The 27,365-nt window shown below is 49.5% G+C and overlaps 14 protein-coding genes across 14 annotated transcripts; 4 read left to right on the forward strand and 10 right to left on the reverse strand.

Moving 5' to 3' along the window:
* Nucleotides 1-377: 377 nt before the first annotated feature.
* On the reverse strand, nt 378-2,092 carry N7508_008226 (glycoside hydrolase family 127 protein; the record flags this gene model as incomplete). The annotated part of the gene is made up of 4 exons (XM_058466290.1): nt 378-812; nt 879-1,209; nt 1,266-1,619; nt 1,686-2,092. The coding sequence occupies 4 exons, from the start codon at nt 2,090-2,092 to the stop codon at nt 378-380; spliced, it is 1,527 nt and encodes a 508-aa protein (XP_058317618.1).
* A 412-nt stretch (nt 2,093-2,504) lies between these two features.
* On the forward strand, nt 2,505-4,359 carry N7508_008227 (uncharacterized protein; the record flags this gene model as incomplete). Its single annotated transcript, XM_058466291.1, has 7 exons — nt 2,505-2,683; nt 2,847-2,903; nt 2,960-3,446; nt 3,497-3,503; nt 3,648-3,877; nt 3,942-4,070; nt 4,135-4,359. 7 exons carry the CDS (start codon nt 2,505-2,507, stop codon nt 4,357-4,359), a joined length of 1,314 nt encoding a protein of 437 aa, XP_058317619.1.
* A 598-nt stretch (nt 4,360-4,957) lies between these two features.
* On the reverse strand, nt 4,958-7,246 carry N7508_008228 (RING finger and CHY zinc finger domain-containing protein; the record flags this gene model as incomplete). Its single annotated transcript, XM_058466292.1, has 3 exons — nt 4,958-5,531; nt 5,585-5,949; nt 6,005-7,246. 3 exons carry the CDS (start codon nt 7,244-7,246, stop codon nt 4,958-4,960), a joined length of 2,181 nt encoding a protein of 726 aa, XP_058317620.1.
* Nucleotides 7,247-7,924: 678 nt separating this feature from the next.
* Nucleotides 7,925-8,394, reverse strand: N7508_008229 (uncharacterized protein; the record flags this gene model as incomplete). Its single annotated transcript, XM_058466293.1, has 2 exons — nt 7,925-8,048; nt 8,099-8,394. The coding sequence occupies 2 exons, from the start codon at nt 8,392-8,394 to the stop codon at nt 7,934-7,936; spliced, it is 411 nt and encodes a 136-aa protein (XP_058317621.1). The 3' UTR covers nt 7,925-7,933.
* A 451-nt stretch (nt 8,395-8,845) lies between these two features.
* Nucleotides 8,846-11,883, forward strand: N7508_008230 (DUF2293 domain-containing protein; the record flags this gene model as incomplete). The annotated part of the gene is made up of 5 exons (XM_058466294.1): nt 8,846-8,977; nt 9,029-9,148; nt 9,202-9,492; nt 9,560-11,667; nt 11,751-11,883. The coding sequence occupies 5 exons, from the start codon at nt 8,846-8,848 to the stop codon at nt 11,881-11,883; spliced, it is 2,784 nt and encodes a 927-aa protein (XP_058317622.1).
* Nucleotides 11,884-12,266: 383 nt separating this feature from the next.
* Nucleotides 12,267-12,637, reverse strand: N7508_008231 (copper metallochaperone ATX1; the record flags this gene model as incomplete). Its single annotated transcript, XM_058466295.1, has 2 exons — nt 12,267-12,418; nt 12,550-12,637. The coding sequence occupies 2 exons, from the start codon at nt 12,635-12,637 to the stop codon at nt 12,267-12,269; spliced, it is 240 nt and encodes a 79-aa protein (XP_058317623.1).
* Nucleotides 12,638-12,949: 312 nt separating this feature from the next.
* On the reverse strand, nt 12,950-15,996 carry N7508_008232 (uncharacterized protein; the record flags this gene model as incomplete). The annotated part of the gene is made up of 4 exons (XM_058466296.1): nt 12,950-13,877; nt 13,925-14,603; nt 14,653-15,843; nt 15,894-15,996. 4 exons carry the CDS (start codon nt 15,994-15,996, stop codon nt 12,950-12,952), a joined length of 2,901 nt encoding a protein of 966 aa, XP_058317624.1.
* A 181-nt stretch (nt 15,997-16,177) lies between these two features.
* N7508_008233 (kinetochore Spc25 family protein) lies at nt 16,178-17,000 on the forward strand (the record flags this gene model as incomplete). Its single annotated transcript, XM_058466297.1, has 2 exons — nt 16,178-16,403; nt 16,456-17,000. 2 exons carry the CDS (start codon nt 16,178-16,180, stop codon nt 16,998-17,000), a joined length of 771 nt encoding a protein of 256 aa, XP_058317625.1.
* A 129-nt stretch (nt 17,001-17,129) lies between these two features.
* Nucleotides 17,130-18,374, reverse strand: N7508_008234 (SKI complex subunit WD repeat protein SKI8; the record flags this gene model as incomplete). The annotated part of the gene is made up of 7 exons (XM_058466298.1): nt 17,130-17,310; nt 17,363-17,549; nt 17,602-17,695; nt 17,750-17,916; nt 17,974-18,234; nt 18,284-18,320; nt 18,372-18,374. 7 exons carry the CDS (start codon nt 18,372-18,374, stop codon nt 17,130-17,132), a joined length of 930 nt encoding a protein of 309 aa, XP_058317626.1.
* A 391-nt stretch (nt 18,375-18,765) lies between these two features.
* N7508_008235 (mitochondrial 54S ribosomal protein bL32m) lies at nt 18,766-19,215 on the reverse strand (the record flags this gene model as incomplete). The annotated part of the gene is made up of 2 exons (XM_058466299.1): nt 18,766-18,803; nt 18,879-19,215. The coding sequence occupies 2 exons, from the start codon at nt 19,213-19,215 to the stop codon at nt 18,766-18,768; spliced, it is 375 nt and encodes a 124-aa protein (XP_058317627.1).
* A 238-nt stretch (nt 19,216-19,453) lies between these two features.
* On the forward strand, nt 19,454-20,793 carry aspD (septin aspD; the record flags this gene model as incomplete). The annotated part of the gene is made up of 6 exons (XM_058466300.1): nt 19,454-19,592; nt 19,652-19,780; nt 19,840-19,921; nt 19,975-20,112; nt 20,181-20,394; nt 20,449-20,793. The coding sequence occupies 6 exons, from the start codon at nt 19,454-19,456 to the stop codon at nt 20,791-20,793; spliced, it is 1,047 nt and encodes a 348-aa protein (XP_058317628.1).
* Nucleotides 20,794-21,199: 406 nt separating this feature from the next.
* N7508_008237 (guanylate kinase) lies at nt 21,200-22,005 on the reverse strand (the record flags this gene model as incomplete). Its single annotated transcript, XM_058466301.1, has 3 exons — nt 21,200-21,675; nt 21,784-21,894; nt 21,990-22,005. 3 exons carry the CDS (start codon nt 22,003-22,005, stop codon nt 21,200-21,202), a joined length of 603 nt encoding a protein of 200 aa, XP_058317629.1.
* A 210-nt stretch (nt 22,006-22,215) lies between these two features.
* N7508_008238 (putative Golgi matrix protein) lies at nt 22,216-24,109 on the reverse strand (the record flags this gene model as incomplete). Its single annotated transcript, XM_058466302.1, has 6 exons — nt 22,216-22,460; nt 22,516-22,622; nt 22,675-23,390; nt 23,445-23,870; nt 23,929-24,026; nt 24,076-24,109. The coding sequence occupies 6 exons, from the start codon at nt 24,107-24,109 to the stop codon at nt 22,216-22,218; spliced, it is 1,626 nt and encodes a 541-aa protein (XP_058317630.1).
* A 440-nt stretch (nt 24,110-24,549) lies between these two features.
* Nucleotides 24,550-25,406, reverse strand: N7508_008239 (uncharacterized protein; the record flags this gene model as incomplete). The annotated part of the gene is made up of 5 exons (XM_058466303.1): nt 24,550-24,950; nt 25,008-25,134; nt 25,186-25,190; nt 25,236-25,286; nt 25,334-25,406. The coding sequence occupies 5 exons, from the start codon at nt 25,404-25,406 to the stop codon at nt 24,550-24,552; spliced, it is 657 nt and encodes a 218-aa protein (XP_058317631.1).
* Nucleotides 25,407-27,365: the final 1,959 nt, after the last annotated feature.

Consider the following 27,365-nt stretch of genomic DNA (forward strand, 5'->3'; position numbering starts at 1 on the left):
TACTGATCAGGCTCGGATCGTGCCTCTTCTCGTAAATGAGCATGACGATCAAATACAATCGTCTTAATTGCGTTGTTAGGCTTCCATTTTGAGTAGATGTGTTGCAGGTCTTACCTTGAAATGATGCTCTTCCCATGGGTGATCGAAATCCTCCACGCAGTACACAATTGGCCCTCGTGTGATGTATGCCACTGGCTGGTTGGCTAGTGGATTGGGCCTGGCAACTCGTGCTTTCATTGGACATGAAAGCCGGAATTGGGGGGTTTGCTGTAGAAATTCGGCTTTTAGATGTAGATATCCTTTCTGGATATCTAGATTTTCGGGACTCGGGGTAATCTGATGATCGTTAGCATGCAGGTAATCACAGATGTGATGTATCAACTTGCCTGCCATGACTCTGCCCAGCTGGGGATCCTCAATCTCAATTCGAGGTCAACAGGGGGTCCATTTGTCGCGATGGTGAACTCAACATCACCATTCCAAGGCCAGCTAGTCTTCTGGGTAATTTCAACCTCTGATCCTGAAACAGGAGCACGTAGAGTGGCTGATGTATACAGATGCACATTGACGATGGCGCTGCTTTCTGTCGCAGTTTTACTCCAGATATATCCACCCAAATAGCCCAAGGTACGTGTGACATTAGGTGGACAGCAAGCACATTCGAACCACTCATGGCGCTCGGAAAGATCCTTGTCCGAGGAAGCAAGCTGATTCACATATGTGAATGCCTTGCCGTCCAGACTCATACCAGTCAATACTGCATTATAAAGACATAACTCCATGATGTCAGCATAATGGCTGTCTAGATCGATCTGTAGGTTTTTCGAATAAGTGCCCATCATATACAAGTATGCATGGAAGAAATAAGGAAAGCTTACCTGCAGCAGCCTCTCAGCAAGCATCATGACTCCAATCGCAGCACAAGTCTCTGCATAGCAGCCACCTTCATCGGTTCCATGAGGCAAGAAATAGTCAATACCAAAGCCTTCCCATTGCTTGATAGCTCCAATGCCGCCAGTGACATAGGACTTCCGCTCCACCATGTTCGACCAAAGCCGGTTGACAGCGGGCAAGAAAGTGGCTCCCACTTTACTGACAGGGCGGAATATCCGAACGAGGTCGGTCACTGCTGTGAGCAGATACATAGCTCGAACTGAGTGTCCCTCAATTGTTTCTTGCTCAATAATTGGCAGATGGGCTTGCTGGTAGCTAGTTCAACGCATTTATTAGCAACACCCCTATGAAAAGCACATATAGCCACATACGAGTAGCTCCTGGCAGCGGGGAAGTATGCAGGTCGCTCATGCTCTTTCTCGCCTCTAGCTTCAGCTTCGATGTCGTAATAGTGCCTTTTTGTTTTTCCGCCTGAGGGATTGCCCCTTTCTTCGATGAAGAATTTGGCTAGCTTGAGATGCTTTTCGTCTCCTGTAACTTTGTACAGCCGTAGAAGAGCAAGCTCAATCTCAGGGTGTCCAGGATATCCGGGAATTTGAGTATCCTGGTCTCCGAACTTGGTTGCCAGAAGGTCCACATACTTCAAGATGGGAGATAGCATATCATCGTTCTTGTAAAAGAGACGATGGGCAAGTGCACCTTCAATGAGATGACCAGCGTTGTATCTAGATATCGTGTAAGCTATCTGCAGCTCGCTAGGTGACATGTTTCTTTTAAACATATGAACCTACAGCTCATGCATATCTCGCAGATTCGTGAAACGCTTGCCAGGCTCAACAACTGAGTAATGGATGTTAAGGTACCCATCGGGATGCTGGGCGCTCTGGATCATCTGCACCAGCTCGTTCACAGCCGCATCTACCTCTGCATCGTAATGGTCCATCAACAAATAGCAAGCTCCTTCAATCCACTTGGCCACATCAGAATCCCAGAACTGGTGATTTGGAATTGGATACACCGTGGGAGGATCTCCATAGCTCGCGTGCCACTTCAGCTTGAAAGCGTCATACCTCCCAGTGGTCTTCAGCATGTTCAGTTGATGCCGCAGTGTCTGAGTCCGAACCACTTCGCGACGACGTGCCCAGAAGGATCCTGGGGCAAACGTTGTCGCGACAAAGCTTTCCTGTGGATAGTCCATGATATTGTAGAACAAGGGTTCTGGTATAGATGAGCATCCAAGAAGACAAGCAGTCTTTAAGTATTTCTTGCATATAGGGGGTATCGGCTAGCCCTTCCGAGATTGAAGTCGGCGAGAAAGCAAGACCCTCACATCATCATGTTTCCCGAGTTTCCCAGTGGTCGGATCTCCGCCGGTACTTAGGGCTTGGGTGGGAGGCTCCGACTCCGGCGGAGACTCCGGCGGGGGGGGCAAAGAAGCCGAAATGTCAAGTTGCTTGACTGTCTGATGCTTTCCCCACAAGCTTAGACTTAGTTTTTCTGGGGAATCCAGGTCGCGCCTTTCCAGATGTGGGGTCCCGGACTAAGTTGCTTTATATATATGCCGTTATTCTCAATGTTTCTTTAGCTTTGCGGCGTTGCTCTTGTATGGCATGGTCTTCTCAACCTGCTTCAACGGGTATGATGCAGGGATCATGACGGTTATTCTGGCCGACAAGCAATTCATGGAATACTATAACATCGATGAAAACAGATCTGGTCTTGTTGCAACGATACCATGGGCCATGACAGGTAATTTCGAGATCTCCGACTGCATTGAGGTCACGGCCAGGTGACTGACAATGTGTTTCTTTAGCGCTGGCCCAGCTTTGGCTTGGGGGTACTCTTGCTTCATGGCTTGGAAGACTTTGGGCTCTACAGATGTCTATCGGAATCATGATTATTGAAGTGTCACTCGAAGTGACTATGGGGGTTGCTATCTGAAACAACTTTAGAGTCGTCGAGGTTGTTCCAAACAACTTTGGAGTCCTAATCCTGGGAAGACTTGTAACGTAAGTCTATTGATCCTCATATACTATCTCTTGCAAAAATACTGAACAACTTCCAGAGGTCTAGGTTTCGGGTGCGTCTATATTGCCACGAACCTCTACGTCGCGGAATGTGCACCCACCAAACTTCGAGGCAGCTTCGTCGGAACGGTCGCGCAATTCGGCTACCAACTAGGAAGTTTGATTGCTTTCTGGACTGGGTACGGAATGTCCTTCCACAAGTCACCCTATAATATTGCCTGGCGTGTGTCGAACATTGTCCAAATCCCTATTGGTCTGGCGTTTGTCGCGATCTCGTTCTGGTACCCTGAAAGCCCACGATTTGTGCTCGAGAAATACCCCGAGACCCCTGAGCGGGCTCTTAAAGTCCTTAGTCGGCTGCGATCTGGAGCACCAACGGACGAACGTATCCGTACCGAGTTCCATGAATTAGTGGCCTCGTACGAGTTCCGCCGTCGCTATGAGACGGGCTATGTTGGTCTTCTCAAAGATAAGACTATGCGCAAGCGGCTGTGGTATGATCTTTATGCTGCAGGTCTCCAGCAGGTATGTAATTCTTTACAGTATATAGCTTCACTTGACAATACAACTGACAGCGCTCTGGTGCGGAGGCATTGCTTCATTGACCATGTATGCCACATTGATTTATCAGAGTCTCGGATGGGCCTCTGGCTCGCAGGCATTGTCAACCAATGGAATCCAGTCTGTCCTCCAGCTGCTTGTAGTGTTTTTTTAATACATTCACAGTTGAAAAATTCGGTCGCCGGGGTCTCCTGCTTGCAGGATTTGCGATCCAATCACTGGCTCTCTTGATCATGTCTTGTCTGACCACTGCTTTCCCGTCAAAAGGCAACAAAGCTGCTGCTATTGTTGAAATTGCTATGCTTTTCATTGTTGGGTTGACCTATTGCTGGTCCATTGGACCCATTGCACCAACGGTGGTTACAGAGATCTTTCCTCGGCATGTGAGAGACAAGGTAAGTTGAACTCGAACTCAGTTGAACGCTCTACGGAACAGGACATAACTAACAGCATCGCTAGGGATTTGGTCTTTCGATGCTTGGTCAGACATGCTGGCTGATTCTACTCACACAATCTTGGCCCTCCTTCAATAATAAAGTCGGTGACCACAGTTATTGGCTCCTGTTTGGCTTGAATTTGGCCGCTGGCGTGAGTTGATGATTTAATATTTTATCTATAACCCCTAGTAGCGGACTGATTCTTGCGCTTACAGATCTCGGTTTATTTCATCCTTCCCGAGACCAAAGGCGTGTCCCTCGAGAGAATGGACAAGATCTTCGAAGGACCTGATAATGTCGAAGCCGGAGAATTCGAGGGAACTTCCGAAAAACGTGAAGCGATGGCCGTCATGGACAAAGGAGACAAAGCGCCAACCGCTTATGTAGAGGACGCGTCTCCAGCTCGTTCATCTCAGGGACCGGAGAGATCTTCTGTTTGATTGAACCAGATGATACAGCTCGTGTGGACACATATAGCTACAAACCTCTATAGACCTTGCTAGATGGAAATAATGCCAAAAGATGTGTTCAACAAATTGCTATCGTAGCGCCATGATGTCCATGTACTTTGAGAACCGAAAAAAGTGAGCGCTATGCTGCAGCAAATCCAGCTGCTTATGTATGCAAACCCAACATGCTCCAAATGCACGGTTCATGTTAATCCGTGAGTTATTTTGATCCAAAATCATTGACAAGGTCTCTGAGGGCTGTGGCTGGAACATTTTCGTGGGCTGTGATTCTGGCCCTTTGCCAAACCCCAGATAGAATCATTGCTTTGATACCAGTATGAAAGTATATCCTGAGAGGCAACGTCCAGCCAAGTACGCATTTAGACTTCCACTGTCGTCTAGCGCGGTGTTGTTGCCGCCACGCAGCTCAAGTTACTGAGTGGCTAAGAACGTCAAGGGACTGTCCGGTTGGCGTAATCCCAAAGTGCCCCATCAACTGCCAGACAGCCGACCAGAGAAGAGCTTTGCCGAGCAGTGATTGCGCGGCCGCTGCTAGTTTGACTTGTTTAAATTGAATCGCATGACCCCATCATCGATGGCCAAAAATATCGAGATGGTCCTCATCCTCCTCATCCTCATTGCCCCGGGAGCCAGCTGATTCAGCGGAGTCTGATGACTCTGCATCGTCTTCCTCTTCCTCACCACCTTCTGATATGTCATCGGTCGCCCTTGTCTCGCCTCCAAACAGCCCATATGGATAAGTGAGCTTCTTGCTCAAGAAGTTCAATGCACCAAAGTCGGTGTCGTTGACACTGCGCGATGATGGGCTTCCAAAAAATGGCAATGATGAAGGCTTCTCAGACTCACGCTCAGTGGGAAGTCCAAAGTAGTTGCTTACGACCGGCGAGACAGCACGACCGCGAGTAATGTTGTATGATGCAAATTGTCTTTCGGGTTCCACTGATGGTACACTGAGCCGTGAACGAGGAGCCGAGCCGGGATCGACATTCAATCCTGCCAGCGAAGATGACATGGATTCATCATTTTCCATGACCGAGGATGATCGAGGTCGAGATGGAAGATGCTCACCATCATCTTCCTCGGGCTGAGCTGACATGTCTCCATGCAGAATGCGAAGTTGAGCTGTGTTATATGACTCGCATCTGGAGAGAATTAGCAAGCTTCTATTAATTGTCAAGTTGAATACTCTACTCACAGTTCACATCTCAAGCCCAACCAATGGTACTTAACAACTGATTTTGAACCACAATCATTGCAATAAACAAGACCTTTTGTATCCTTGAATTCTGCAGGCATAGGTTGACTCTCAATGGTGCGATCCAGATTTCGGAAAGTGGCTTCCATGTTGGTTATTGTCTTGCTGCAGATTGGACAGCGGAAAGAACTTTTGGAATACTCTGATAAGCACTTGTGATGAATGCTGTGGCCACATCGCATAACAACAACGGTCTCAGGAGACGTGAACATATAGTCTCCACAGATAGGACAATCACACTGTGTGGATCTTTCAATGCAGCGATGAGTGTTTTCAATCGACATTGGCAAACAAACGCAGCAAGTCTAAGGTATGATCAGCACGTTTGAAAATGAATTTTGACCACAAAGGTAATCTTACCAGGCAATGGAAGAAATCCTTCCCTAGACCCTGTCCAATTCGACAGATCCCACAGTCGTTACAGTGGTAGATGCTCTTCTTGCTGTCATTGTCCCAGAGCTTGCATATTTCGCAATAGTACTGCGCTGTCTGTTCACCGCATTTTCTACAGTCCTGTGCTGCAGGTTGGGCATGTCCACATAGCATACACAGCATGTGCTCTGTGTCTCGGCGAATGAGAGCGTGGTCTTCCACTTCATCATGGCAAAACCGGCAAGTGTACCACTTCTTGCAAGTATGGCACTCTAACTTCACATTGCGGTGATAATGCGCACAACCAATTGTGGCCTCTTCCAAATCTTCCGTATCCAAATCTTCATCGCCTAACTCACCTTCGTGTGGTTCAGGCTCCGTCTTGGGGACGTAGGTGGGTTGCAAGTCTTCGGGCGTGAGATTGAATGAGCTCTCGTAATGAGTAATTCCATCTGGGTTTGTTTGGTTTAATTTAAACATATTACTCGGCTGCATAGTCTTTGGACTTGTGGGTAGTGGGCTCGAGGGCGGGGACAACAACCTCGTGGAAGAAACATTCAAAGGATCTCGCGACGAGTTGTAGCTTTCTGTCATCAAGTCATGAACTTTTCGCGCTTTTTCGCCATTGGTAACTTCTAGGTTTCTGATGGCAATGATCCTGCTTCTCAGAACACCCATCCCATCATCTGCCGGAAGCAAAGAATGGCCCACTCCATTGAGATCAGACGCGTTGCTCAGTGATCGCCTAGACCCTTCGATTGCTATCGCAGCAGTCATGTCTTCTGGCGTATTTTGCGCATTCACTGCCTCGATGTGTGAAGGTTGGGTGTTCCCAGAACTGGCCTGCTGCATATTGAGGCCAGCTTCATGTGTGTGATCGGACGAGTCATCTGTGGCAGCGGCTACATTTCGAATGGACCCAGGTGTGTCATAGTAGGCTTCTCGATTGCCCTCCGGCTGCAAGTTTCGTCCATCCATGTCTTTGGGTAAAGTTGTGAAGAAGGGAGGGCTATGCAGGGACCCCGCATCTCCGCAGTTTGCTTTATGTCTGCAGTCTTGGCCCGGTCGAGAATCTAAGCTCTCCTCTTCGCATTCGCTTATTGTGGCTTCCGGCGCTTCGCTCAGGCGAGACTCAGCTTGGTGGTCATGTGGCTGGCTAACCGGCGGGGGTGGCAGAGGTTGAGATCGTAGTCCAAGTTCAATCAACAGCGATTCGAGAAGACCACTCATGAAGGGCTGTAAGCAATCTCATTTAATCATGGATGCTGAAGACCAAAAGTCCAAAAAGCAACAAAGTTGGAGCTGAAACAAACCATGGTGAGTGGCATGTGACGTCTCCGGGCACCGCCTCTTTAAGGCTCCGATCTCCGGGTGCTGAATCATCATAAATGGTCTCACATGGGCTGTTTACTATATATTCATACTCCGCAGAGTGGTTTATTTATTTGTTCTGATAACCAAATGGTGGAGATATGTCTTTGAGGTATTTCTCATGCTTCGCGCTACTATTATCTGTCCAATACCATTGTTTACTCACATGTCTCGGACCAAACTAATACCGTATAGTAGGCGGAAACTAGGCTTGACTCTCCTGGACTCCATGGCATATAATAATGCCTTATAAATGGCACATCCTTTGCCATAGATTGTCCTGTATTCCTGTAATCAACGCGAGAGATGAGAATGACCCTAGAGTCAGCACGCCCTCCGTGGTCTCCGGAATCTTGGGGTCGGAAGGTATGCCGGTGTTCTGGCCGCGCTGATATCCAGGGGATGCAATTCATATTGGGCGGGTTGTCTTGCCTCACCTTGAGTTCATGCCCAAGGGAAGCACTGAGGCCTAACGATGCACGGTCTGGTACTCCGTACAGCGGGTCGCATCGGCGCGAAGTAAAAGTCGAGAACCGCAGACCCCAATCACCTAAGACACGTCCCTAGACTTTCATTCAAACGGTCAAGCGTCAGATTTAAATGGTCAGAGGCACATGTCCGCAACTGGTTCTCTACATGGCCGAGTCCTAAGCTCCGTAGACTAAAGCAGGGTCAGCAGCATTCTTCTCCACTGTGGGTAATGGTACTCACCGGGAATCCTTTGTGAGATGATCCTGCTCCCAGTACCTAGCCATCAAAATGTTTCTCAATATCTTATGTTCCATGCCTGCTACCTCGGTGGCTCGTTCAAGAAATTGAAGCGTCTTTGCAATCTTTGCAGGATCAAATTGCTCGGATGGGGAACGATAGGCTTTGCGTAGTGTTTTGAGTACCATATAGCGACCAGGTGTCGAGTATCGGATCGCTTTCAACCCCTGTCGGTAGAGGTGACGGTATGCGTGGACCACAGCTCGTCGATCCACCATGGCCAGGATTGGAGTATTCATGTCCGATCTGGGTTCATGCCCCAATAATGCAACGAAATAAATGGGAACGCTGGAGTACAAATGTCAAGATAGTATTGGAGGGAAGTTCGCAAAAGACGGCAGAAGAGTTGTAGCCTCAGGCACTAACCTGATCGGGAGAGGTCAACTTTTGGGCCGCAACAATCTTATCATTCCAACTCTCTCTATCGTTCCGCCTAACCTTTGCTTTCTCCTTCAACCTTTCAAGGTTCTTTATTTGTTTGCTTGTCCTGCCGTTAGGACTCGCGCAGATCTTACTAGGTGCTTGTCCCTGGACTTGGGGCAACCGCGGCCCAGAACACGTGCATCTACAGTTTGCCCTGTACTTCTGGACCCATACACAAAACACCGATATCCCTTTCCTCTCCATGGTGTGAGCCATGCTCTGAGATCTCCCTTCCAGTAAGGTTCATTCAAGAACCGAACCAGAAGGATGGCCCGTGTGATGGGCTCAGCCTTGGCCGCAGCTCGACGTGCTCCTAGTCGGGCTGTTCAACGCAGAGCTCGCAAACATAAGGTGATCATGGAGTCTGTGACACAAGAAAAGAAGAAGCTTCGAAGTGTTGTATGTATATTCTCTGTCTTTAATATCTCTGGAGTTTAACAAATTACACAGATCTGTTTTGAAGCAAAAGCACCAAGTGGCTACACCTTCATCCCAGCAGGAAACCCTCAGCTCACCACCTCATGCAAGGAGCGGTGTCGAAAGGAGAATCTTCAAATCTATGCAGTCTCGGTGAGAATGTTTTTTGGCTCGTCCCATTTCTTAACACCGCTTATAGTTTCTAGACTACCCCTCATGCTCGCACTCACAACCTTTCTCAGCATGTGCACCGGATAGGATACCATTTCCCAAGCACCGTGGTGGCTGCTGTTTGCTCCGAGCTGGGCCTCTACCTCACAAGCACTGGAAAGACGCTGCCCCTCTATGCCATGGGCATGAGAGAGAACCGCTCTCGGGCTGGCTCTGAAGTTTCCCAAATAACTTTGAACACAGATGCTAGAGACGCAATCAGGGATCTATTTCCCAACATCCCAGATGAAGATCTCAACCGGATCATCAAGACCGCATTTCAAAAGGTACGTATACCCATTTTGAGCCGAGAAAAGAAAAGGACGTGGGAAACCTGATATTTGCAAAATTCAGGGTCAAAAGAAAGTCGGGACTGCCACCGAATTGCCCATGGCTCGGAGGGCACAGCTGGCGGTGGTTGCACACATTCGTCATACTAAAACTGAGTACGATAGCCTTCTGAAAAAGTTGTCCTTCCATGAGGCGCGACACAGTGTTGAGCATGAAACCCTTAAAACAGTCATTGAATGGCGTGGTGATGATGAGAATGGCCAGACAGTCCTTGAGGATGTCTTCCGCGAGGTGATCGTCATCTCCGATGACGAAGATAGCGAATCAGAAGAAGATGCGATCACTGGCACAGGCCATCAGAGCACCAGGGTGGAGATTCTTCCAAGCGACACTCGAGCTCATAAACTTCGGACTCCGCTCCTCGGCAATGCGAACCGTTCGGGCCAGGAAACTCCCCGGGAGCTATCCGAGGAAGCACCGCCTGGATTCAGGTTTGTACCAAGAATGGCGGCAGCAAAGAATGTTGCCGACCGCCGAGGATTTAGCAGGTACCAGGCATGGAACCGTGCTATTCAGGAATACAGAGAGGGCATGCAAGGTACACAGCAAACTAGATTTGCCAGTACCGCTGCTCAAAACAAAAGCCCGCGGTATACCACGCAACGGATTGCCGCTCAAGAAGCACCTGTTTCCAGGCGCCAGGACATCGTCCCCCATGCTGAGGTTCAACAACGAATCATTCCAGGCTCTGCCAGTATGGAGAACCAGGTTCAACGATCTACTTTACCACTAATGGACCGGCAGATGGCCAACGGGAATGTAGGCGTCCAGGGCAATTACGCTCCCTCGGATCCTCAACAGAAATCCTCAAAATATGAGCTCAACACTAGGCCAATTGGACTAACCAATCAGGGATCGCCTGAACTCCAGGTATTGGAAGAACTCTCTAGACCCAGAGGTGTGAAAATGGCACTGGATCTCCCTTCTACTAGAATGGACTCCAGGTTTCGGTACAAAAGACTGCCTCCTCAGTCGGAAGACAGAGCAAATGCATCTGTGTTTGTGAGCGGACCCAAGGACACCGCCCAGAGTAGCGAAGCTCCCTCTGGACGTCGTCCTGACACCATCAGTTCCCTTTACCCTATACCAGGCTCAAAGCAACCAGAGCGCATCCTGCCATCCATTGAAACCCCCTGGTCGCTAGAGAACCGGAGAACTGACAGTTCAGTTCCGTTGGTCAACATGGCTAAAAGAATGTCGCTCCGGTCAGTCACGCCAGGCCGTCCCCAAGGGGACATGATGCATCTTAACCAGGATATCGAGCAAGATGGCAACAATAACATTTCCAGCAAAAGAAGGCGTTTGCACCATGAGGGTTCTCGACCTGAACCGCTTCCGAGGCCCACCGGGATTCCCGTACCCGAAGGGTTTGGACCAAGAGAATCCTATCGTCGCATCGATCCAGCCTCGGAACACCGACCCCAGGATCAAGTTCATCTTCGACGAGATTATCTGCCAATGGAGCAACCCGTTGTAGGACGCCAGAGGAGCCCCATTTCTTATGTCTATCCCCCGCATGCGCATGGCAACCTCGATGCAAGACCATCGGATCGACAGCATATCGATGGGCCATATCAGCATCGGTCTCAACCTGAATATCTTTCTAGTGTTCTTGTTTCTGAGGGTGATCGCACCTTCAGGGCTGCACCAGCCATCTCCAATCCTGGAACTTGGCACGCTTACGGTGATCGTAGTCTCCGCATGCCAAAGGAACCGCGTTCACACATTCGCATTGATGGTGGCCGTCTTGTGCCAGAAGAGATTCACCAGGACAGGACCTTTTATGCCGATGGCTTCGTACGCCACGTTGACATCCGGGAACCTCCTCCACTTGAATATGTCGCCCGACACTCTGGACCTGAGGCTAAGCCAACTGGAGATTCTTCCCTGCCCGCTAGAAAGAGGGTCGCTGATTATCCTGACACCAACCCGTTTTCTTATGCCCGGAATTCCCCGGACCAACGCGGACCATTGCCTATGCGCCCACGAATGGCCCCTGTTTCCCACAACCACGTCCGCACACTATCCGAATCCTCTCCGGGGAAAAGCCAACCTCATGTATCCCCTTCTCAGATTCACAGACCACTTAGTGGCGGGTTTATCTCCTCCCGGTAAGCCTTCATCGGGGAAGCCAATCATTTCACCAATAGAGACCCCCCCTTGCATTGATAGATCTCTACTAACGCAGACACAGACGTCCACCGCCTGGCCTCCCTCCATCCTCTCTGGCTATGGAGCAGAACCGACCTGTCTACGTCCAGCGAGTCGACTCGAGACCCCCCTACTATCCCATCCCAGACGGAAGACCTATTGTTATCGTTGATTAAGCGAACCTCGTTTACTTCCCAATCATTCCCCTTTCTGACTTTGTTTCTTTCCGGCGTGAGGATTTGATGTTTCGGGACTTTGCCTATTTGCATGCATCGCATTGCCTTGTTCATGATACCCTCCATATTCTTAGAACTCTATCATGGGTTTCAATTTGAATTGGGACAACCCTGTTCCCCATTGTCTATTTCATTCAAGCTTCATCACGATCATATAGAATAGCTCAATGCATGACATACTGCCGGTATATCTCGCTACCAAGGGCTTCGAGTTCAGTCTTCAGCCGTCGGCCTTTGATGGATTCACGCATTTCGATTTCCAACCAGCGCGCAGCTTGTAAACCGGAGCCCAGGTATAACTGGAATACATATATTGTAGGCATTCAAACGCTCATAGTCTGGCCGTCGGCCTCTCCCCCAGTCACGACCTTGCCGGTCTTCTTGATCGTTGCCAGAACGGTATCGTAGGAAAGCGCCGGCTCGGTGGTGACGTTGGCAGTCTGGGACTCAAGATTGACATCGAAATTCTTGACACCTGAGAGAGAAGTCATGTTAGTACGGGGTGTGCACTTGGTGTTGTTGTTATTGCTCTCGTCGGAGACAATCAAATCAACAATTGCGCGAAGTCTTGAAAGGACCCCGCATGTTCGCGGAAGACTTGCTTACCTTCGAGCTTCCTGAGAACGCGCTCTACGGCACCTGAGCAGCCGCCGCAGGTCATGGTCACGTTGAACTTGTACTGGTGGTCAGACATAGTGGAAAGTTGAATAAGGAAAGTTGGCGAGGCTGCGGGGAGGTGAGTGGGATGGGACGCGACGGCTGCAGCTTGGAGAAAAAGAAAGGGAGTTTTGGGTCTTTAAAGAAAATGTGTTCAATGAAAAATTATATATGTTTCAAGGGGCCTTTGGAAATTATTCTAGGGGCTTGCATTTGTCACACGTGTTCCATCCCTTTGAGAGATATTCGCGATTGGTTACTTCTCGGTAATTCGGCAGTAGTTCAATATTACACAGTGTATGGCATTATGACATTCATGATATTCGTGTTTTCATTATACTGGTTTCTTTTAAAATCCTGCTGCACGCTTCTTTCTCTTGGGTTTGGGCTTCTTGAAGGGATCGCGGGCTCCGAAGACTCCTCGCTCTGTTTGAGTCATTGAGACGCCCTCCATGGGTTGACTGCTTGTAAGGTTGATGCGTGGAGGACCATCTGGCTGACTTCCCCATGCCCGGACCGTGGGCACAGCTGGGGTTGGGGGAAGGGATAAGTCGCGAGTCTGAGAGCGTTTCTTTCGTCTGTTTCTGGGTGTGTTGGCCCTTGAGGCACGCCGTGTCTCTTCGTCTTCAATTCTCTTCCAAACATATTGAGAGGGATTGCTTCCCACTGACCAGTGAGAAAGTAAATTTTCCACATTTCGGGGGGTCGCACGAGGGGTCTTAAAAGTAGTAAATGCTGAGAGGCCTCTCAGGGCTGGTGTTGCAGCGTATTTCGATTGATTGACCGGTCCCGGGTTCCTTTGGGAACCAAAGGCACTAGAAATTGGCACTTGACTTGCAGAAAATTGTGATGATGGCAAGTAGCCCGAATGTAGAAGATTCTTCTGTGCCACAGCCTTTTCATTTTGATCTTGAGTCACGTCATCCAGCGTGTTGGAGATGCCGACAAGACGTGATAGAAGAAGATCGGCAGCAATTCCTCGAATGACTTTTTCTTTCATAATGCGCGTGTGCGTGGGGATATGGTGAGAGAGACTGGACATCCAATCATCGACTAGGCGATCATATGTTTGAAGAAGCCCTATGTCGGCGTCACCTGATAGAGTGACCGGAAAGTCCTGCAATTCTTTCGGGAATCGAAGCGGCAAAGTCAGGATTCGAAATTTGGCGTCAGAGTCCTGGGAATCGGGTATGAGTTCTGAGACGAGATGCTTCACATCATCCGCGCTTTGGTCGAGGTCGTCCCCAAAGATTCTTCTATTGCCGCCCATCTCGACCCTGTAGAGAATTAGCGTAGTCCTGGCGACGTCTCTTTGACCACTTACAATGTTTCGCTCGGAGATTGCTTTGTCGTTAATTGTTTAATATCGCTTTGTAGACTCGCAATTAACTCGTCCACAGACCTTGGCTTTGGCTTGTGCCTCTTTTTCTGGTTTGACTTCGTCTGGATGATTTCTGCTTTGCCTATCACCATATCATAGATGTATGAGAAATCTAGTGTCCATTGAAGATCCGAGCCTGTCCGAGTGGGAGCTTTCTTGCTTTTGGGGCGATGAACAATCTGTTGCGGTACCACTGATTCATCCCAATCATCCACGATGAAGCTATCGTCGACTTTGCCAACTTTTGTTGGAGCATATCGCTTCCTCGGTCGCAGGATGCTGTCTTCGCGATATAAATCCGGGTCGTCGGGGTCTCCTTGAGGTCCTTTGAAGGTTGATTCATGGACAGCAAGATTAGAATCCATCCAAAAAAGCTTGATGACGGTCAAATGAGGTTTGTGGTCATCCTTGATCAGCGCTGCCATGTGGGCAACTTCTTTGAAGATAAATGATGAAAATCTCACAGGCGACTCTCGCACTGGCGATATATCCGCCAGAAGTGGTGCATCGAGAATGAGTGGATCAGAAACTGATAGAGCCTCGGTCTGTTCGTCGGCTATGAATGGACATGGAAATATCTGCACAACTGGAGTGAGCTGTGAGTATAGAACCAAGTACAAGTCTGGACAAGTTAGTATTTCGAACTTGGTCGTGGTGGCGTCAGTGCCTACCTTGATATACAACTAGATCAGTCAATCGCAATGTTGTATCTTCCGGATCTCTGAAGTGTTTCCAAGAGAGACGAGGATATAGCGATGAGTTCGTTTGCTCGTCGCCAGACAAGACTCCAGCATCAAACCACAGTATCCGAGCTGTCGTCAGCACAAAGAACTGCGAAGGATTGCGTTGGTTTCGTTGGACTGCCAGAACCCATTCGGATTGCTTTGACATCCCTAGTTCAACCGTACGTGGTTGGATTTGGGTATCAACAATTGGATAGATCATGATGTGGTGGCGATTGGCGACAAGTATTGTTCCAACATCAACTATCCACTCGATACTTGCCCAACCATCAAGTTGAGGGCGGCGCGACTTGAGTTTATGATTCACTGATGGCAGTGTATTCTTCCGCACAGGCATGGCTGACCAAGTAGCCTTTTTTGACCGCTGCCTACCTGTGATTTCCCAGACATACCAGTTACCTTTGACATCTACAATGCCAACTTGCTTTTGATACCAAGGATTGAATGCAACATCGGCATGCGAGAAGCCGCCCGTTTCCGCAATCGATATATCCACCACCGGATTTGCATCAAGTCGAGAGTTCTGTAAAGGCTTTGAGGATCTCATCATGACATCCGCTGGGAAGTGCATATGCACCGGATCCCAGTGATAGAGAGGTCGGAAGATTGTGGTTGATGTGGGAAGACGAGCGGCCATAAATATAGGCTTCTCCTCCAAGGGCCGGGCAAAGTGTACCTGACGAATCGGCGCGCCACACTTGGACCATTCAGTCATTTCTGTGTTATCAATTGACGGGGCACGCATAGTGGAATCCTCCATAGGCAGATGCAGTGTTTCCTCCTCTATTGTTCGGAACGTTATCATATTGCGACATTTTCCGCTCACGGCCACCGCGATTGGGATCGAGCGAATCCTCCTATCGCGGTGCCTCAGATCGATGGCATAGCCGAGGTCAAAAAGTGAAGAAACCTCTGGATCATATTTTTCGGTTGTGTTGATCACAGCTTTTGAGAAAGGTTCTTGGCGAAAGGAAGACCATGAGGCTGCTAGTTCGGGGTGGGAGCTTGCGATGAGCTTCCCGGCATCCTTTTCGGGCACCCTCGGTGTTGGTCGCGCTTCTGTGTAATTATTTGATGGCACCTTGGTATTGGTCACCCCAGTATATTGGATCGAGGGAACTTAAAGAACGTTAGCAAGCTTGAAAGAATGAGGATAGACCGGTGATCACCTCTAGCCAAGGACCGAGTGAATGTCCAGGCCTTCGCATCAGGAAGATAGACAGGCCGTCCCAAATGCCCATAGTACAGAGCACTGTCAGGATTCTCATCCATCAGATCTGGTGCACTTTGTCAGTGCGAGATCCCAGACCATCTTGACGTATGAAGTTGAAGATCCAGAAAGTTTTCTGTTATCGATAAGCACGCTTGGGCCCCGTTGCGCCGCAACCCAAAACAACCTCACGCGTCAACTTCAACCTCACACCCCTCTAAACAAGATATTTTGTCGCAGACTATGGCTTTTGAACCATCTCTTTCAACGAGTGGCATGCGCCCTCCACTTGCCTCGGCTGATGCGCCATCAATGGCGGACTCGTTGCCCAGCATCAACTTTGGGTTCGAGGACCTGCGCAATCGCATGGCCCAATTTACAATCAAATTCGATGCATTCATTGAGAGAGGCCGAAAGCAAGTCCTGGAAGAGCGTAATCAGTTCCATATCAATCTGGCTGAGCTTGAAGGTATGATAAGCAACAACTTCCTCTTCTTTCCCATGACTAACAAAGCCTGTAGAGGACAAGCGGATGCGACAGCGCGACATCGAAATTCTCACATTGAAATCACAAACACACGAGCAGACCCTCCAGAAAGAAGCGGCCGAGGCTGCTGAAATGCATGCCGCCATCTCCTCTATCACACTGGAACGTGATTCCCGCCTCACCAAGCGTGACCGTTTGAAGCAGCAGATCGCAGAGACCCAGAAATCCATCAACGTGAAGCTCGAGGCGCAAAAGGCACACGCAAAACAACTAGATGCTCAATCACGTCTCAACTTCCCGGAGCTAGATTTCTGGCAGGACTATTTGTGTATACGGATTGAGGGTGCGGGCCGCGAAGACCGACTCAAATTTGTTTACAGCCATTTGTTGGAGAAAGATTGGGAAGCAGAAGCTTGGTTTGAGTTGGGCACTGCCAGTCGGGACTACGAGGTGTTCCATACACGTCCCAAAGTTGACCGAGATGCTTTGGAGGGCGTGGTTGATCTTGTTAATGATGATCGAGATTTTGGAGCATTCTTGAAGCGAATGCGCAAGTTGTTCGTTGAAGCTATGGACTAAGGCTAGGTTTAGAACGTTTTGGTACTTGTTTCCAGTACGAATGTTCATATATGTTTCGGTAGTCATGCCTATGGTCCATTGATATCGTCACAGTATTAACGTTTCTTTCAAACATGTCAAGTTGCTTCTTTATCCCGTGGCCTCGCGGTAAAATGCGATGCTTCGGTTGGCGCCAGCAGTTGCAAATCCCTCTGTCTTCCCGATCTTTGGGAGCCATTTGGCACTCCACACAGCCTTCTCTGTCTCGGAGTGAGTAGCAACGCAGTTCTTGGTCTCCATGGACCAGACTTTAACCTTGCCGTCGAATGAACTTTGTAGGGTTAGCTTGTGAATCATGCTGGGCGCAGAAAGGGCACACTCACCTGCTCAGAAGATATTCACCAGTGTTGCTCCAAGAAAGGGACAAGACCCATCCAGAATGACCGGATAGGTTGGCAATTTGTTCTCCCGAGGAAGTGTCGTAGAGCACAATCATCTTGGAGTCACCAGCTGCTGCCAGAATCTTTCCTCCGGGCGAGAAGGCTACGTTTCTTACGGGTTTAACCAAGCCTGGGGTCGGTCAGAAACGGAAGCTCTGCGGATTTGAGGCAGTGTCACTTACCTGAGAGAGAGAACGGCATGCGCCCTGTTTCGGTAGTAAAGATGTAGACAGCGCCGTTTTCGTGGCCAGAAGCAATGAAACGACCATCAGCAGACTGCCAAATTTCTTAGCTTGAAGTGATGGTATCGTGCAACATCTTGGGACTTACCAAGTCAATACAATACCCGAAGCTACCCTTGGTCTCGTGGTCTCGGATTTGAGTACCATTAGCAGCCAAATCGAATACATTGATGCGTCCCTCCTTGGTAACACCAGCAAGGTACTGTCCATCTTCAGACAGAGCTATGGCCCAAAGGTCAACTGCCTTGAGGTCGGCTGTGTACTCATCAGCACATTGCGGGGGATCAAAGCAAATTCAAGAACTCGATTTACCAATCACTTTTTGGTCGGCAACCCAGTAGCCATCCTGGCATGCCCAGGCCTTTATTTTACCATCGAATCCAGCACTGATCGCGCGTGAGCCTCTGGCATCGGTCACAATGTGGTGGCACCCAATCTCGTGGGCATCTTCGATGGACTGCGCCAGTGGGAACTCGGTGTCTGCAGTGGAGTGCACTTTGATAGAAGGAGAGCCTGACACAGACAGGACTTGCTTATCTGTTACGGCCAGTGCGAAAATATCAACAGAGTGCGCTGGGGTCAAGTTAGCTAAATTCGGATGGACGATGTCAATATTGCCCACCATTGTCCGCAGCACCCCAGGAGAGATATTGTTTCGACTATATCACGGTCAGCAAGATGACCAAGTTTTTATGCAGAAGCGAACATACCATTCCGGGAATGCCTGGCTCTCTCAGAGCTTGGTTGAGACTTAACGAGTGTTTGTAGGAGCAATGACGTTCGGGGCCTCGCGAAGCCCGCTTCCGCCTTTATCGGCTACAGCACAATCAGCACTACAACTAGGAATGTTGTCTCAATTGGTTTGAAGTTACATTTACGAGGGTCCCGATCTATATTGAAAGTCTCACAGTGTTGCTATTCAATCTATTTGATCGAATTGTAAAGTCATATCGAAAAAGTTTTCCCCGCAAAAACCAGACGCCATTTGCCATGCAGCATATTTCCACAACCAATTCTAGTAGTACAATCACTTATTGGGCGTGCGATTGAGGCCGCGAGGTTGCTCAAGCCCAGCCCAGTCCTTTATATCCTGTCCATGGCACCTCATGCGGTCTCCAGGGCCTTCCACGACTCCTTGATATCTGTTCACTAAGTCAGCTGTTCCGCGATCACCCACAACCGAAGTCTTTTCTCAGCAGTCAAGTAGTGATCCCTACCTTTGACACAGTGTGGGCACAAAAGATGGGCACGCTTGATTTGGCCACAGCCAGGGCATTTGACGAGGTTGGTCGTATCCTTAAGCGCCTTGCCGGCCATTTGGCGATGACGCTTCTTCATGTGGGAGGTTTTCTTTTTGGGGACGGCGCGCAGGACAGATTCCCACAGATCAGTCAGAATTCCCGGGATGTTGAGGGAAATTGAGACGGGTTGTAGGAGAGCGCTGGTTGCGATGGGTTTAAGGAACCGAGTGAATCCGGAGACAGGAGCCGTTTCGGAAAGGAGGGAGCGCGACATATTGGCAGCAGGAGCGAACGGGAGTAGGCGTAAAGCCATGGCGACTGGTAAAAGGGCGAAAGAGGAGGATGCGGGTATTGAACTAGTAGAGCTATCACAGTGAAGCAAAAGAAGATCGTAGTTTTCTCCGGAGCCACGCTAGTCCCAATTAGGCATAGCCCACCCCTGAGTGGAAAGTACAGAATAAGGGGTGATACTTGCCCGGAGTCACTCTTTGGCATCTTTGGGGGATTCTTTTGTTTCTGTCTTTCGTTCTTCACATATCCTCCCACTCATAATGGCCGCCGCTACTACTGCAGCTTCGGCTCAGCAGCCCACTGTTTTCCCCCACAGCCATGTCGGTTTCGACAGCATCACTTCCCAGATCGAGCGGAAGCTGTTGAAGCGCGGCTTCCAGTTCAATGTCATGTGTGTTGGTACGTGATGCTTATTTGCGACTCACCAAGGACTCAGCTAATCAAGAATCGCGCGTTAGGTCAAACTGGTCTCGGAAAATCTACCCTTGTCAACACTATCTTCGCGTCCCACCTGATCGACTCCAAGGGCCGGTTGACCCCCTCTGAGCCCGTTCGCTCTACGACCGAAATTCAAACCGTGTCGCACAGTATGTCTTGGATATTGGAGAACATTTTTTGGGAGGAAAACAGCTGACCGGGTGTCTAGTCATCGAGGAGAATGGCGTTCGTCTCCGTTTGAACATTGTTGACACACCTGGATACGGTGACCAGGTCAACAACGACCGATGGTATCTTGAACTCTCTCGCAAATCTTCCAGGACTACGCTAATTGTGCCCGCAGCTGGGACCCTATCGTCAAGTACATCAAGGATCAGCACTCGGCATACCTCCGCAAGGAACTCACTGCTCAGCGTGAGCGTTACATCCAAGATACCCGTATCCACTGCTGCTTGTTCTTCATTCAGCCCTCAGGCCATGCGTGAGATTACCCCGCAAACTTTTGGGGCATTCCCTAGTCCATTAAACTAATTTATGACTCGCATATAGCCTCAAGCCCATTGATATTGTTGTTCTCAAGAAGCTGTCCGATGTCGTCAACGTCGTTCCCGTTATCGCCAAGTCCGATTCCCTCACCCTTGAAGAGCGCCAGGCTTTCAAGGAGCGTATCAAGGAGGAGTTCTCCTTCCACAACCTGAAGATGTACCCTTATGATAATGACGAGCTCGATGATGAGGAGCGGGCTATTAACGCCCAGATCAAGGTATGCTTGACATAAGTGAATCAATTTGGATCTGATATTGACCTCGGATACTAGGACATCATTCCTTTCTCGGTTGTCGGTAGCGAGAAGACCATTGTTGTCAACGGCAAGCAGGTTCGCGGCCGTCAGAACCGGTGGGGTGTCATCAACGTCGAGGACGAGAACCACTGTGAATTTGTCTACCTGCGCAACTTCCTGACTCGCACCCACCTTCAGGATCTGGTAGAGACCACCAGCCAGATCCACTATGAGACCTTCCGTGCCAAGCAGTTGCTGGCCCTGAAGGAGAGCAGTGCTGGCGGCGGTGGTCCCCACACTGGTGGCAGCCGCCCCATCAGCCCTTCGGCTGACCGTGAGCTTAGCCGCAACTCGCAGCGTGCCGCTATGAACGGATACTAAACTTGAGTGTTAATATCTGACGCCAGCACTCTGACTGTTGCGCCGCGGAAAGCAGACCCCACGGGCAAGGCTGTCCTTCCGAAAACTTACCGTCCTCTTTGACACCAGCAGGCCCTTGCAGATATCCCTTTTTCTTTTGCGTCTTCTATTGTTTTCGTCCCATATGTATCCAACATCCCATCTTGTCTCTTCTTGGGACCCTTTTTTCCTTGTCTAGGATTTTGTATTTTCGGGGAAAAAGACTTGGCACTCTAGCGCTTGTGCCAACTCTGGTGCTTTCCATGTACTTTGTTTTCTTAATCATGAGAAACTTTTAATTCTTGGAGATAATTGTGCCCCATTCGCTATAAGCAGGAAATGCAAATATAGATCAGATATCAAGTATCAATATCAATAAAGAGCTTGCTTATTGCGATGCTCCAAAACGACCACCGTCAACGACCCAATCGCGCAGCTCTACGTACGCCTTCTCGAGGTCATCATTGACAACAATCTTGTCATGAGCACCTTCCTGCTTAGAGTACTCAAGCTCGTTATGCGCCTGCGCCAATCGCTTCTGCAAGCTATCCTCGGTCTCGGTGCCCCGGCCCCGTAGGCGCTTCTCCAGCTCTTCCAAAGAAGGCGGCGCAAGGAACAAGAACCGGGCATTGAGGTCGGTCTTCTTCACCTGCTTAACACCCTCCATTTCAATGTCGAGGATACAGATTCTCTCCTTCTCGGCAATGTTCTTCACAGCCTGCACACTAGTGCCGTAGTGGTTGCCCCCGAACTGGGCATGTTCAATGAATCCGTTTTGTGCGACGAGGTCGAGGAATCCTTCCTTGGTAGTGAAATTGTATTCGCGGCCGTCCTTCTCGCCGGCGCGGGGGGCGCGAGTGGTATCTGTGTGATGAGTAGCCTGGTCAGCGTTTCTTTCCCAATTTCTTGTCGAGGTTTCGCTTCTATCAGGTTCACGTCGGCACTAGGTCGTGTGCCCCGCGGTTCACATACGGGAGATAGAGAACCCAAATGTGTCAGGGTACTCGGCGAAGAGTCTCTTGAGGAGTGTCGACTTTCCAGTACCCGAGGGGCCGGAGATGACGACTGGGCGGAACTTTTGAACTGATCATTGATGTTAGATTTGGCCTGTCGCATCGCTCAAGTGGCGGGGTTCATGGTCTGTGATCATGTGGTCGATGAAAACATAGGTCGCTTACCAGCACTAGGAGCCATTGTGGATACAAAGCGAGTGGTAGGGTGAAAGGGTCTAATTGACGCTGTAATGGCACGGAAAGATGAGGGGAAATGCATACGGAGACAAATGCGACAGCGCTAGATTTCTTGATGCGGCTACGAAAACATCCGGCAGAACAAAGGCGGTGTATATCAGGGCAAGTATCAAATATCAATATCCAAGTTCTACCATTTATACATACACGCGGTCTAGGACTTAGGAGGCCCTTGGTGGCTCCCTCGTCTCGTAGTGTTCATGTTACCCACTTCTGCTTCTTGCTCCAGGAAGTTGGACCATAGTTCGGCCAGCGTCTCTTTGCTGGAGGCGCCGTTATCCATGAAGTCTGTGGCGAGGTTTGGTGTGCTTGGGGTGCGCATGGGTGTTCCTGGAACCCGGAGCTTCGCAGGCATACTCGATGTGCCTGGCCGGGCAAGGCCTGCTTGCTCACGTTGCTCTATGACCGATTGTTAGACACGCTAGAGTATCTCTCGTATGCAATGTGGGCTTACCATCATTCCAGCCCAATAACGCTGCAAACAGCTGTAGGATCTGGAACTTCTTTGGATCAGATCGATCTAATGCAAGGAAGTGTAGTAAATGGTTGGTGACAATATGCCTGTATGTAGTCAGTCAAGCTGGTCAAGTATTAATTGCCTTGGATAGCTAACCTGTCGACATTGTCTTCTGGTTTCCCCTTTTTGAGGAATCGTAAAGCTTTCGTCAGGTGGTCATTCAGCGTGACTGCTTCATGTCTCAATTTACCAATGAGAAGGTTCTTCTCTTTGACCTCCTTCTCGAATGGCCGGACTCTCTCGATCTCTTCTTGGGCATTCTGGAGACCCTTGTCAGCATCTGTGGCCTGCTTCTGTGCTTCACGCAGGGAGCGTCTCAGATCTTCAAGTTGAGCATCAGAGCTCTCGACAAGCTCCCGCAGCTCCTGCTTTCGTGCCGATTGGATTTCCTGTAGAGCACGTTGTAATCCATCAACTGTCGACTGCTGGGTATCGCGCTCATCGGTGGCTTTTTCGTATGCGTCTCTCAAACTACTGAGCTGCTCCTCCAGATCCCCGACCTTTTCGTTCAGGTTCTCCCGGATAGAGCGCTCCTCCATAGCCAGCACTTCCCAGTTGTGCATTGCCTCCTTTGCTTGTTCAAATTCAGACTGGATGTACGACTCTTGTTCGAGTAGTTCTTCCTTCTCCTTCAGCCAGTTTTGCTGTGATAGGCTCGTTCGATCCCGGAGAGTAGAGAGCTCCTTGTCCTTCTCTGCTGACTCGCCGGAAAGTTCAACGAGCTGGATAGACTTGGATTCGAGCTGCTCATTTAGGCTTCTGTTCTCATCTTCGAGATCCTCAATCTGCGATCGCGCTTGAGACAGTTCCTCCTGCATAGCATTATGAGACGAGTAGCCCTAGAAATGAAAGGTAGTCGAACGTACCGCATCCTCCTTGAGTCGCTCTCCTAGCTGCGACTTGATCGTATTAACTCGCTCCATCAGCTTCTGGAACTGCGTTTCAGCATGTGCCTTCTTAGTCTCTGCGTCGTCCAACTTCTCCTGCAACGCCTCCATGTCCGCACTGTGCTTGGATTGTATCTCCTCCAGTGACTTCCGCATGTCGGCCACTTCTGCGCGTAAGGAGTCGCGGTCTCGAACGAGTGCATCGAACCGGTCCTTGGGTTCGGTGCCATCGGAGGCGGGGTCGGACTGTTTATTGGAAGTGGCAGCAGCGTCACTGTCAGCATTCGGCTGAATATTATTGACAGATCGATTTGGTAGGATGTTGCCTATCGTGTCGGGCTCGGCGCCATTAGATTCCGGTTCTTCATCTTCTACGGGGGTCGCGCTGGCATCATGGGGCTCGGTCTAGAAAGGGTCTCAGCAACAGGTTTACGCTGCCAATCAGGATGTGTGCCTCACATACATTCATGTCATCATGATCTGACGCATCTGGGTGCCCGCTATTCTGGTGGTCGGACTTGGCTTTGGCACTCTTCTTCTTGTTCTTCTTCGACTTGGCGCCTTTGAGCGGGGTCAGTGGATTCCAATTCAATCATAAGAATGGACCTACTTGGAGCGACAATCGGTGGAATGCCCTCAGTCATGCTGTGTGGTGTTGGGGAGATGGTGAATTCCTAAGGTTCGCAAGCTGTCAACACGCTAGCGCGGCTGGCCCTTCCCGGCGATGATTAATCCCCTTGTTTTACTTCACCCAGATCTACTCGACTTTCTCTGTTTCCCCAGGATTCTTCTCAATTCAATTGAATTCGGTGTCACCTTTAAGCAGTGAACTGACCAATGCGCCTGTGCCCCGTGTCCACTATACTTACTTATTCCGGATGGTACACAACTTTCATCTATAGTAAAACAAGCAGATTCGCCAATCATGCGCATTTGTGCATTGGTTTTGAAGAGACATATCCACACTAAATTCCATTTGCCATATCCTTGGTCTCATTTATGAGTCCATTCTGAGATTCGCACTTCGCATGCAGGGTATAATTCTCGCTTTGGGTGGTGGCACAACGGTCATCTCTTGAGAGCATCACATGAAGTCGTCCAGGAAATCAGGGTCGCGATCCTGGTTGTTGCTGGCCTCCATGTTCTCCTCGCTGAACATATCGTCATACGCATGATCCTTCTGCCACTTCAGCTGTTCATGCTCTCGCTGTTTCTGCTTCTCCTTCGCGCGGAGTTCCTCTCGTGTTTTGCGGTCACTGCGCTGCTTCTTCTTCGTATCCTCCTCCTTTTCGGCTCGAAGATCAGGGAACTTCTCAAGCTTTGTCTTGTTGAGTCGGTTGACGATAACGTTCTCACGCTGTTTCACGTAGACCTTGCGGACTAGCTTGTGATTGTGGAAGGTGACCTGGCCAGCCGCCATCGATCCGTCCTTCTTAAGGTTTGACCAGGGAGTGTAGATAATAGTAATGTTGTCCTTCTTGTTGCCTACCCGCAGAGTCAGGTTCCGTTACCAAGATGCTTGGGGTCATGTCGATGGCTGACCTTCAATAGAGTTCGCTTTTGTAAGCTGGGCGCAGTCCTCTAGAAGCGGCTCAGCGATGTTCTCCCACGTTTCGCCCTCGCGAAGGCGTACGTAGACGTGTGCGCTGGACAAATTATCGACGTGGAACTGTAAAGGTACGATGTATTAGAGGTGGCGGCGCATGTGGAAGGAGAAGACTAACCCTGTTGCGCAAGTGAGTCAGTGACAAATTTCTGCAAATAGGTAACGGTTATCATACCAGACATCATTGTCCAGCCCATATTGAATGAGATCCTCATCTGGCAACGTTAGAAAGTTTCCTCGGGGAGACCAGTCGGTGGCATACTCTCGAATTTGTCCTTGCCTACATAGATGAAGGCAGAGGGAGAGACCACATTGGATGTGAAGTAGTAGACCATGGTGGCAATTCCCAGACTCAGACGTCGCTTTAACAATTGGTAGTCAAAAGTTCGATTGTTGGTGGGGGAACATTTATCAGTCTATCTATAGCTTAGTCATCTCTATAGATCTGGTTCATTTTACGTCCATAGTGAAAGACATAGAAGAGGGTGGTTTTGTGGTATTCAGTTGAATTGAATTCTAGTCTTGGGCATAATTTAAAATGCATTGAGGAAGGTAGACATGACAGATTTTGACATCAGTAAAGTACCCAGACCGTGCTCGCCGTCAGGAGTTCATAAGCTCATGAGCTCATGAGCTCAGAGATTCCCACGCACGCTCCATGCTCGAGTCATGCAATTGAGACATGATACACAGATAAAATTGACGCAAATTAGACGGACACATCGATTCTGCTAGCGGCGATCTGATGGTTTGTTTTTGCGTCTTCCGGTGAGCAGAAGGATTTTATTTCCGTTCCACTGCGCCTGTTCCCGTATCCCAACAAGTCTTGGCTTGCAGCGTATGAAATTCATATCGGCTATACTTAACAAGTCCACCAGTCACCTTCCCAGCCTTGATGGGGGTCAATGGCCGCAAATAGAAAGAATACGGGGCCTCGTATCCGGACGACCCAACCGAGCCCGATAGTTGTTTATATTGGGATCAATGGTTGCATTCAAAGCTAGAACATGCTTGGTATACTCGTGAAATATACTCAATTGGAGAGATCTGTTTCAGATGGTCAAAAAGCCACGTCGGAAGACAAAAAGGAAGTGAGGCCGGGAGATCCCCGGAAGTTGGCCGATTTAGAGTTGCGCCTTTTTGTGGACCTCAGGCACATTTCTTCGCCTCCTCACAACTTGGGAGTTTCGGGCTTTGATGATCGTGATGCTCTCATCGATGGTCTAGCCTCTTCCGATAGCTCTTAGATCGGGTCCTCGAAACGAGGCAGTCGGATCCATCGGGATATGCTCGGCAAATATGAAGTTTGGACTTGCAATTAACCCGTGGAATTGGCGATGTAACCAAATCCCAGGTCACCATGCACAATTGCGTCTGCATCTGCATCTGCATCGGTTGAAACGCGTCACCCTGAGAGTGATGGGTCGATGATTGTGAGAGAAAAGGCAAAACAGCCGGCCGGAGTTCCCATGAGGTTATTACGGAGCCAACATGGGTCCCTGCAAATTTCGATCTTCCGGAGGTGCACCGCGCTTTTGTTTCGGACGAACAACCCCTTGTGGGATCAAGCACAGAGGATCGATAAAAAGGTTCACGGCCTCCGAGAAGAAAATTGCGTGTCTCGGAAGCGAGTCTATATCCAGGTCGGCTCCAAGCAGCCGTTTCAAAATGGCCCAGTGTGATCACCGGCCTAGATCCGCCCTACACCAATGGGAATATTCCGAAGGCGTTATTCAGTGAAATCAAACTGGCCTTCGTGTTTATATCGGTACTGATTGGAATGTCTAGCTCCGGGAATGAAAGTCCCACGAGCCTCAAACTCCACCTAACTGATGCACCGGACATTGGCTGGGGGGTCACACTTCCCCCGGGAGCCTAATTGGTGCTCTCGGCTGGTCTACGGACGTTAAGCGACCCTGGCCCTTGAACCTCTATCGAATCATGCCGGTTCATCCCTTAAATTGTCCGAGAAAACCGTTACGCCAAGATACATAGTACATTCCTTGCCACGGGCGAGCCCGCAAACTACACACCCCACCTTCGGCCTTATGAGTTTCCTTTTTTTCTATGGAGAGAGAGAGCTATCCCTTCTGGTTCCTAATGCTTCCCACTGCCAATCTCCGAGCCGGAAATACCGACCCTGTTCCTGACCTCCCACAGAGGCATCTCTGCCTTTAGATGTCACACTCTATGACCTTATGAACATAGGTTTCGGTCCACTGGCCCGGTTTTCCCCTCCCGTTGCTCCACCCCGGTTCCCCATTTATTTATTGAAAAGATTCAGTTTTTCCGGG

The sequence above is a fragment of the Penicillium antarcticum genome (assembly GCF_028974205.1).
Source record: "Penicillium antarcticum strain IBT 31339 chromosome Unknown utg000008l_segment0_segment0, whole genome shotgun sequence".
NCBI lineage: Eukaryota > Fungi > Ascomycota > Eurotiomycetes > Eurotiales > Aspergillaceae > Penicillium > Penicillium antarcticum.